The sequence below is a fragment of the Phragmites australis genome, chromosome 17, assembly GCF_958298935.1.
Source record: "Phragmites australis chromosome 17, lpPhrAust1.1, whole genome shotgun sequence".
Classification (NCBI taxonomy): Eukaryota; Viridiplantae; Streptophyta; class Magnoliopsida; order Poales; family Poaceae; genus Phragmites; species Phragmites australis.
This window is the reverse complement of record NC_084937.1, coordinates 4,037,811-4,048,669: the sequence shown is the minus strand read 5'-3', so window position 1 is coordinate 4,048,669 and position 10,859 is coordinate 4,037,811. Positions and strand designations below refer to the sequence as shown.

The window sequence follows — 10,859 nt, the reverse complement described above, 5'->3', positions numbered from 1 at the left end:
GTGGGCTTGGCGATTCGGCCCGTTCAAACCGTTAAGAGAATATAATTTTTTATTTCTATATTTTTTAAAACCCCAAAACAAAACGGTAATACTGTGGCCAGATCGTCCGGACGTATCAAACACTTTGATTATGCTGGTCTATTTACTCAAACCTGAAAAAATTATTCATTCAAGTTAATTTCTATATTTTCACATCTTTAATATTTTAAACGTTCAAATTTAATGTTTTAGATGTTATGAAAATTTGTTGCTATAGTTATTTTCGTATGTTGCATCCCAGAATCTCTATCGTATAGATATGAAAAAAAATTATCCATTCGAGTTAATTTATATATTTTTTGCATATCCAATATTTTAAACGTTCAAATTTAATATTTCAGACGTTATGAAAATTTGTTGCCATAGCTATTTTCATATATTGCATCCTGAAATCTCTTGCGTACAGATCCGGACCCAAAAATATTATCCATTTAAGTTTATTTTTATATTTTCGCATCTCCAGTGTTTCAGATATTCAAATTTAATATTTCAAACATTATAACAATTTATTGCTATAGTTATTTTCGTATGTTACACCTAATTCTATACCACATAGGTTCTGCATAAAAATATTGTGTGCAACATGGAATGATTTTACGGTGAAAATTTTCTCCTGAAATCGGATGCATACAACGATTTTTTTTTTTGCATATTTTTCAATATTGTAAACATTGACTTTTAATATTGCAGATGTTAGTTATTGATGTTGCAATGGATCATTGAAGCGTCCAATTGATGGACGTCCGGACGCTAGTAGCTCTGAAAACAAAATAGCCTGAAAAGAAGAAGAAAAAAACATAGAATATCAGGTGTCATACAAAGTGCACAACATGACAAACCCCTCCCTTAGAATAGTACTCCCCCAGTTAAAAGGAAATATTGTTTCGAACATGATATGATCGTCAATATACTATTTTTCACTAATAACCAATATAAAATATATGTAAAATATAGCGAATTTGTAATATTTAAAACCGCTTCTCAAGACAAATTTAGTGATACCATTTTTAAAAATTCAATCAAAAAATTTAAAAATATATTGATAGTTAAAGTTTAAACGTGTTGAGTTGAAAAGGAAAACGCCCTAATCAATTCAGCAAAAGCAAACAAGAAAAAAGGAGAGGCAAAGCTGAGAGCAAACTGCAAGGTCCAAATATCCATCTGCCGGTCGCCGATGGCGCCAATAGTTTTTGTCGCTTTATGGGTGGAGTGCTGCCGCTACGCTGTGCTCGGCAGCCAGCCAGCCAGCCGGCTCCTGCGGCCTTATCCACAAGACCACATGCTGACAACAAGGGACGACGGACGGATGGTACTTCCACGTCCCACCTAGCTAGTGGTTGTGGCTAGCACCGCGGCGCAGGGCGGATGGGCCGGCGTCCAGGTCACGTTAGCCTCTTTCTCTCAGGGCACGTGTTGCTCGCCTGCGCCGCCGCCCTTGTGTTTCGTGGTGTGAGGCCCGCGCGTGAGACGTGTCGAGTGTCGACTGGGTCGCCCGACAGATCCGCACATCCTGTTGTGGGGGTCATTTTCGTGACCGCCACTAGACGACAGATGCATGGACAATCCGCCGGTTCGGCTGGATTCTGATTTGGCCTGCCATTCGTTCCCCGTGCTGAGCTGGGCTTCCCTTCTAGCTTGGTTATCTAATCTAACTAAAGATGAGTTTGAGCCGGCTTGCGGTATATTCATCGGACTTGGTAAAAAGAAAAGAACACAACTAGCTCAATATACCTTCCCATCCTATGCATTTCCCATTTGGCCAATGCCTAACAATAACCATAATAGTTGAATGTATAGAGCAACGCCCAAATACCTAACCTAAAGTAAAGCAGCACCAAGCTTTAAAACAAGAAGAGTAGCAGAATGCGTATAGGTAAGGCGACTTAAGTACCGATATACAAATTCATGACTATTATTTCACTATTGTCACTGTCCATAAAAAAAGACAATACATCGCTATTATTGGCTCCTCACACTTCACACCAATCAAGTTTGAAAATTGAAGAAACATGATAGAAGAGGTCATCTGTAGTCAACCTCGATACTCACAATGACAATCAACTGTGTTGTTCGGGGCTGCTGCACTAAACTCACACTGGCCTAGCATCAAATATTGCCTCCGCACCCCACCACCCCTTGCAGCTATCGCCTTGTGAGTTCTATACTCTACTGATTTACACTTAGCAAAGCCTGTGAGTATAAGGAGCTGTCCGAGCTTTTAATCGAGCCCTTTCATCTTCTTTTTTTAATGAATCATAATAAATCTAGTCGAGCAAATCCTATATATATTGACTCTTAAGCTTCTCCCTACCAGATTGATTTTCTAGTTAAGAGTTGCTTTTGTTGGATTACAGGGCAGTTTGTAACTCTTGAGATTAATTCTTCAAGTAGTCGGCCATAAAAGGAGATTTATTGGCTAGTTTTTTTTTACTATTATCGGCTACACTTTTGGGTCCGTGAAATGTGACGTAGTGTGCAACTCTCTTTTGTTTTAGCAATGATTACGTGTTGAACCTTTTAAATAATTATATACCAAAATAATTACACAAATAATATACTTATGTATAGGTATGCGGCTGTAAGTAAAGCCAAGACACGTGCAATTTTGCATGGACTACTGGCACGGGAGGAGGCAAAGTAGTAAAATTGCTGTTGAGAGCCACGGCCTATCCAGATCGAGTTGGTACGTGCTCCCGTGGAAAAAAAAAATCCTGGACTGGATGCTTCCGGCTACCGCCTTTTGGAGAGATAATATTTATTACTCCACGGAGCCTCCACTGTTTGGCTGCCTTCCGTACAACTAACTCAACAATAATATTCCGTTCCTCTCCGCTCCCCCGCCTCTATCCTCCAGCCAGCTTGCCCAAGCAGAAATCAATCTGACCAAGAGAGAGAGGGAGGTTGATTGGGCGAGATGGTTCACTTGCCGCACCTGGGGAAGCTGCGGCGAGAGGTCAAGGAGGAGGTGGTGGACGCCGACGGCTCGGCGTCGGCGGAGGCGTCGCCGTCGCCGTTCCACAAGAGGTCCCGCCTCGCGCATCAGCAGCAGGTACCTAAGCCGTTGGAGCGCTCCCATCTAATCTTTCTATGTTTTTCTCAGCTCACAGGGATTAATCAAGAGCAAATTAGGATGGCTTATTTCGAACCTTTCCACTCCATTTCTGCATCCTAAAATCCAAAAGATCCTGTCTGCTCTTGAATCGGACCCATGCAAAAAAAAGCCCCCTAAACTCTTTACGTTCCTGTGGATTTTGTCATCGCTTTGTGTGACCGTGTTTATTTTGCTGGGAAGCAGCCAAGCAAGGGGGGTTTAATGCAATATATCTTTGCAATAACAAGTGATGATCTAATCCCCTTTTTTGTCGTGATTTTAGCATAATTAGTGTTGTTTTCCCCCCTTTTACTTCACAGTCAATTAATATTCATTGCAACTGGATAATGGAGAGGTTATTCTCATTATTATTATTTTTAATCAGTGCATTTTATCATATACACATTCTGAATTTCTATGTCAGTGTCACATGGCTTTGTGGAAAAATAACTCACTATTCAAGGGCATATATGTGAAAGAGAAAGATATAGTGGAGCCAAGTCACCGGAGTATTTCTTGGTGGTTGCAATTTCTGTACTTTCCAAGATATTGTTACTCTCAAATCAAATCCATTGCGCGGTTAGGTTTTAGACATTGATGTTCCAAAGCGTTCCAACTAAACTTTGGAAGCGTGCTCTACACTTCTGGTGTGTGGTGTCTCCATCCATCCAAACTTTGTTCATTTCACGATAGAGTCCACAAGATCCTTCTTGCTTCATTTTACAAGCACAAGTCCAAGTGGTATCAAGGTCACATCACATAAAGTTGATCTTAGTTGATAATATTACACTGTTAACTTTTGGCCAACGAATCCCTGTAGGTATGAATGCTCACAATTATATCCTTGACACTGTGAGGAAATAAAAAACGAATTACATTTCTGAAGGGATGTTGCATTAATTAAACCTTGTTCTACTGCTGTGTATTGAATTCTATGTCTGTTATTTTTGCACGCTGTTATGCAGCAATGGACCGCAAGTGGTGCTAGGGTGTCAAATCAGCAGTCGTTGCAGCATGATTTCCTTGATGAGCCAAGCCCACTTGGCCTGCGGCTAAAGAAGAGCCCTTCTCTGGTGGATTTGATCCAAATGAAGCTTCAACAGGCCAGGAAGGCATCAGATGCCCGGCAAGACAGCACCACTGGTGCGTCAGAGAAACTGAAGGCTTCAAATTTTCCTGGTTCTGTTCTGCGCATCGGGTCTTGGGAGGTATGTAGCTTCGTTTATATGTGTTCATTTTGTATAGTCTTCATTCCTCACATGTAATGTTTAAGTTGTTCAGATTTGCATATGAGCTAGATTTAGAGCATATCTTGTGACTTGGGATATTGGACTACAGATTGTGTTTGGCATGGAAATATCGAAACAAGACTAAGTTGCGCACTTTTAAGTGCATACAACATTCCACGAAGAATCAACAATTCAAAATTGTTTTTGCGGTGTTGCACTGAGTTTTTTTTTACCTGTTTCAAAACTATTGTAACATTTTTCAAGTGCATACAATATTCTGCCAACAACCAATAATCCAATATCGTTTGTTTCTATGTTGTATGTTTTTGCGGTCTACCAAATTTTTTTACCTGTATTAGAATCAATGCGCAACATTGGTTTTTGTTTCCCCTTTTTTCTCCCATGCATAGGCCTTTGCAGCAACATTCTCTAATATCCTTTAACATCTCTAGTTTGTGAGGTATTCATTGTCATATGTGACTTCCTATCTGGGAACTAACTTAGAAAATTCTATTGTTTTGGTTCATTCACGAAATATTCAGGAAAGAACACCAGAACTTTATGAAACTGTGTCATTTCCCATGTCATTAGCTAGTTTTCTAGCTCCTGTCCCAATTAAATCATCAAAGTACATTTTTCAAGGAGTCAAAAAGTGTGAACAGTTGACTGGTAACAACTAGGTGTAACTGTTGATAGCATTCTTCATAACCCACCCCCCTGTTCTGTTAAGGAACTCAAAGAAGACAGCTATGTACTTTTTACCTTCTTGTTGATTCAGTCTCTTACTCTGTTTTAAATATTGTTTTTAGCCAGTGGTACATGTGATAGTCTAGTGCATCTAGCCTATTCATTTGCAACAGCAAGCAATTGGCACTTTATTTATTAATGCTGTGATGTTGTGTTCTTTTTATCTGTTATCACTTGCTCTATCTATGGTCTAAAACTCTGTATATGAACAGTGGGTGTCAAGGTACGAAGGAGATCTGGTTGCAAAATGCTATTTCGCAAAGCACAAACTTGTGTGGGAAGTACTGGATGGTGGTCTGAAGAGCAAAATTGAGATACAGTGGTCTGATATATGTGGACTGAAGATGTTTAGTCCAGAAGATGAACCTGGGACCTTGGAGATTGCGGTAAGGACATTTAAATACACAAAATAAGTAGTGCAACGCACTGTGAAATTAGCTATCCTTTATATTCACAGGAAATTGGATTTCTTTTAAAACAAACTGTATATAATTGAGTCATGTACTGAGGATCTAAGAGAAATGGTAACAATATTATGGATCACAGTTTCCATATGCACATTGCCCTTTTTGGGTATTCTTGGAAATATTTTCTGCTTATTCTTTCTTTCTTGTTCTGTTCAGTTGTCTAGGCGACCACTTTTCTTCAGAGAAACGAACCCACAGCCAAGGAAGCATACATTGTGGCAGGCAACCTCGGACTTTACCCGTGGACAGGCAAGCATGCACAGGTACTAACGAATTTTAGCATGTCTTGCTTTTCAGATGTGTTTGAAAGTCAATAACCCTAATACTCGCAACTTACAATGCATGTCTGGGTGTACAGATGAACCTTGGTGCATCATGATTATTTAATTTCTCATAATTGCTTCTTCTATGTAAGTTCCTTACTCCGGTGGCTAACTTTGAAGATCGTTTGTTTCAGGGTGCACTTTCTTCAGTGCCCACCGGAAATGATGAATAAGCATGTGGAGAAGCTTGTTCACTGTGATCCACGTCTGTACTCGCTAAGCCAGCAAAATGACATTACTTTGGAGAATCCTTATTTTGAATCAAAGTGTTCCATGTTTGAAGATCCGGAGGATATAAAATGCCAAAAATTTGAGCGTAGAGATGATGATGACCACTTAGGCCTACAGACGTCTACCTCATTGTCATCACCTCAATCTTCAGCGGGTAGGATAGATGCCGAAGCAAAACAGCAAGCTGGAACATCAGATGTCTTGCCTAGACACTTCCCTAGTTCAGGTGAGTCCCAAGATCGATACTTATTTTCCACCCCTTCAATCCTTACTGACATGATATTTGAGGTCCAGTTATGCCAATGAATCAAGAAGTAGCTTACCATTCAATTTACACTATTTTATTGGTGTTAAACTTGTCAACCTACATGGGTACTTCCCTGACTTCAAGCAATCTTGGTCATACCTCAGAAACAGACTTGTGTTTAAATTTTACAAGTAACCACAGATGTAGACCAATTTGATTTTGTTTTATCCTTCTTGTAAATTGCTGACTAGTTAAATTGTAGTATATATTTTATTTCCTACTTGCCTAGCTCTGGTTTGGGAACAACCCTGCTGATAATTTGTTTTCTCGTTTCAGTTGCAGGTACTAACATGTTTAAACAAGATGCTGCTTCTGTTGAGTGCGAACCACATCCAAGCATCTTGAATTGGAACGGTTTTAGGGTGCCCAGGATCAGGCGTTCCATGTCCAAGAGCGAGATTGCAAACCACATAGGGCAGCACATGTACAGACAGATGTATTCAGGGAACCTACCAGCAACTGACGATGGTACTGGCGCATCAGGGAAACTGACGTTGGATGAATTGACCAGGTACCTCATGGGCGACCCTCAGATCTCTGACAATGGCAGTGGTTCAACCAGTAAACTGGCATTTGATGAGCTAACCCGGCAGCTACTGAATGATGCCCAAATCACCGACTCTGCTGATGAGAGGATGCTCATGTCAAGAGTGAACTCCCTCTGCTGCCTGATTCAGAGAGACACAAGCTCGAGTCAGGTAAACCCTGGTGTCAATGAGATGATTGAAAGGAAGCCCCAGACAAATGCGCCTCCGGAACGAGGAGACAGTGGCAATGGTTTATTGCCGCCGAGGCAAGAATCGTTTGGAGATCTCCTGGCCAATCTGCCACGCATCTCATCATTTCCTCACTTCTTGTGAGCTTGGTGTAAGGTTGCAAATATGCAGTGGGATTAAGTGCTTGGGTACAAGTGTACAAACGTGCAAATCGGTCTCAGACATTGTGGCGTGTAGAAATTTTTGACGGCGAACGTGTTGACTCTTCTCCATTTATCTTTGTGTACATAGTAGACTGGTAGGATAGTTATTGGTCAGCTCTGTTGACTCCATAGAGCAATACAAGTGTTAGCTTTCACTATGCTATGTATGGTTACTTTTTGAAAATTTCACAAGAACCAAAGATGTATCGTTATTGTTGCTCAAAGCCACACGGTTTTCTTGTAGCCGTTGTACAGGCGATGGGCTGGGCAACATCACAGACACGTAAGAGAAAGGGTACAGGCGTTTGAAGATGATTCGGTTCTGGAACAAATGGTGCACGCACCGTAGCCTCGTCTTCCAAGTTGATGAAATGAAAAATTAAATCTGAACTCTGCCCCTGTTTCTCTCTTGGGTGTGCGGTGTCTTGCAACCGTTGACGCTACGAGAGGGATGAATTCCAGTAAAGACAGGTGATGCTATAAGAGGGTGAATAAAGAATTGGAAAAACTATTTGGCTTAATTTAATAAATTAAATTTAAATAAATTTCTATCTAAATATACTTTAAATTTATCTAATGTAGTTATTCTATCACAACAAAGTTTTGTATTTTAGATTCCAAATCTATAAACTACATATGATAATTCTAAAAAAGATAAATAAAAAAGTAACGTGCAATATAAAAGTGCAGGATTTCTATGGTATCGATGAGTTGTCTCTTACCATTAGTTCACATTGGAGTCCTTTGTAAGTATCAAGCTCTCCGATCGGATAACTCTACGGCTCATGCCGTTAGAGCTCCTCACATACCGATGGGTCTTATATTAGGTGCACCCGGATGCTCATCATTATCTTTACTAAGGCAGTGGATTTGCCGCTCCGTCATGGGTCATTCATTCCGCTCACAACGCTTGCGTCGCTCTACACCAAACCATCTCGGTATAGACAAACATAAAAAATAACACGTTTGCATGTTGGTTCCCGGAGTCTGCTCCGGAACCCTCTATTGTTTCTGCAGTAGTCTCTGGATCCGTATGTTAGTGCTCACAGTTTTTACACAAATGAACCATCAAACATTATGAAGCTTAATTATCCAACAAGAACCAAATAGTTCACACCAAGTTCAAGTGGTATGCAAGGCCAATTTAAACTGTTCAATGCAGCAGAAAACAAAGATCACTCCATCACCCATTTGGTTATGTCCACAAGAAAGCGTTTGGGTAACGTCATCCTAGTGATCCTCTCCTTCGATGCTTTCAGCGTAAAAATGATCATAAACTGGATCTCTTGTAAGCATCCATCTAGAGTCAATCACGAACCATTGGGGAGGGGTGTGAGCTACACGCGCTCCCATACTAAGTGTAAACTGGTAACTCCAGCATTAACCAAAGTATGTCAAATTCCATAGACACTACGCTAGGCCTAGAGCCCATTTAGGACCGTGGTTGTACAAACTTTAGTTTGGTTACCCACGCACAAAAGAATCGATCCTTAAATTGAATTAAGCCAGCCTTTGACCAACAATGTGGAGGACGCACCTCATACTTGTGCACTGTGCTACAGGCTTAACTCTTGGGAAACAAATTTTAATTCTTAATTACGACATCAACGTGCTCTAATCGTGAGACTCTACTAAATGGCGTATCCAACGTACCTGCCAGGTATTACACCACCAACCCAAAGACGATAACACGCATGGCACCATACACTACCAAGTTTTACTGTAGCAATCTCCCTCGAATTTTTACTGTGCCAATCATACCTCCTATGATGGCAATTTCAGAGGTATGACATAAACCAGGGTACAAGGGATTAAGTAGCAATAGGTTGACATAATAGCAGAAAGTGTATTGATTTGCAAACATACACATGCATCGTATTTTAACTATGAAAACATAGGATTAGAATGCTTCAAGGAATACCACTTGCCTTGTTGTTCCACAGGGTCTTGGCCAAACTCCTGCTCAAACTCTCTGGTCACGATGCAGTCTAAACGCGGAAAGCAATTGACACCAAATAAGCACAAAAGCACAACACACAACATCAAACAAGGAAAAAGAAGCTACTGGAAGATAGCTTAGATTTCTAGATATCCAACAAAACAAGAATGACTCAAATAGGAGCTAAGACGATGAGGTTATGAGCCTGGGAAAGTTAACTTAAATCCTGAAAATAATAAATGAATGAATATTGCGTTCCAGATTATTTTTATTTCTAAATTGATTTTAATTTCATAAAACATTAAATAATTATTAATTTTTTGTTTTTTTTTCAAAAAAGGTTGTGCCCACATATAATAGGCCAGTGGCCATTAACACGTGGGACTCACGGTGGGATCCAACTAGGGTTTGGTTGGAGCGTGGTGGAGACGGCGACTCAAGACAATTGCTGATGTGTCTCGGTTCATCGGCTCAAGCAAAAATGGCGATGTGGTATGAAGGAGGTGGTAGGGTAGCTTGGCCAAGGCAGGGAAGAAGGTGGGGGGGGGGGGGCACGGCGTGCTCAGCTCGGATAGCTCTAGTGGTGGAGAAGACGGTGGTGGCGGCGGCTTCATGTGGGCAAGAATCTCTGGCATCGGGATGATGACAACGACCAGTGGACAAGCTTTGGGGTATCGTGCTGAACAACAATCGATCTACACACCGAAGCTTGGTGGTGGCAACTTCTCCTTCTTCGGCTCTAGCGAGCGGGACAACAGCTGCGCGACACATGAGAGGATGTGGTTGTGGCAGATGAGGATGGGGGAGGGTTTATAGCCCTGGGTGGCATGCTCCCCAAGCATGGCAAGGTAGCGACAGTGGCATATTTGAACTGGACTCAAACTCTAGGTGGCGAAGCTGGTCTAGATAGGGCTTGTTAAGGTGAGCTAGGGGCCACACATCCAACCAGAGAGAAGGAGAGGGGAAAGTGGGTCGGGTCAGGCTAACTGGTCCAGGTTTAAGGTTTACCAATGTAAAAACATGAAAAAAATCTTCGAGAAATATTTCTAGATAATTTCGAGATGCTATTATAAATCAAAAAAATATACCAACGCCTCCAAAAATCCTAGGAAAAATCCTGGAGATAGATTGGGATGCAGTAATTCCAAATAAAACATCTAGAGCTTGTGAAACAAGTTCTAGAAGCTCCAAATAATTATTTAGATATTTCAAAAAAATAAAAAAGCTCAAAAAAGTATAGAAATTACTAGAAACTTCCAAATAAATCCTAATGCAGCAAAAGTTCAAAATTACACTATTTTTGGTATGTTACAATTATTTACTCACTTGATTTAACTGTAGACTAATCACCTAGCTAGATGCATGCTAGACCTAAACTAGCACTAATCAGGTCCTTAATTTTATGCTAATTGCTGAGATCATCGACTTCAACTCAAAGGTGGCTGTGAAACTCTCCAAGATGAGTGTGTGCTTTTCCTAGAGATTCAGCAAACTCAAATGGCAGGGAGTAGGGTACCAAGTCCAAAAACTAGTAGTTGGAGATTGGGCTACAACTAAGTGGAGGTGG

General features: G+C 40.8%; 1 protein-coding gene across 1 annotated transcript; it reads left to right on the top strand.

The window, feature by feature from the left end:
• The first annotated feature begins 2,790 nt into the window (after window positions 1-2,790).
• On the top strand, window positions 2,791-7,596 carry LOC133897160 (uncharacterized). The gene is made up of 6 exons (XM_062337775.1): window positions 2,791-3,088; window positions 4,096-4,338; window positions 5,319-5,492; window positions 5,730-5,836; window positions 6,031-6,353; window positions 6,711-7,596. Exons 1-6 carry the CDS (start codon window positions 2,954-2,956, stop codon window positions 7,292-7,294), a joined length of 1,566 nt encoding a protein of 521 aa, XP_062193759.1. The 5' UTR covers window positions 2,791-2,953; the 3' UTR covers window positions 7,295-7,596.
• The last annotated feature ends 3,263 nt before the right edge of the window (window positions 7,597-10,859 follow it).

Bases quoted from the DNA above. Each gene is read 5' to 3' on its own strand.
- LOC133897160 (XM_062337775.1), top strand. From the start codon at position 2,954: ATGGTTCACTTGCCGCACCTGGGGAAGCTGCGGCGAGAGGTCAAGGAG. The intron at 3,089-4,095 runs GTACCTAAGCCG...GCTGTTATGCAG, and splicing joins GCCTCGCGCATCAGCAGCAG to CAATGGACCGCAAGTGGTGC. The intron at 4,339-5,318 runs GTATGTAGCTTC...GTATATGAACAG, and splicing joins TGCGCATCGGGTCTTGGGAG to TGGGTGTCAAGGTACGAAGG.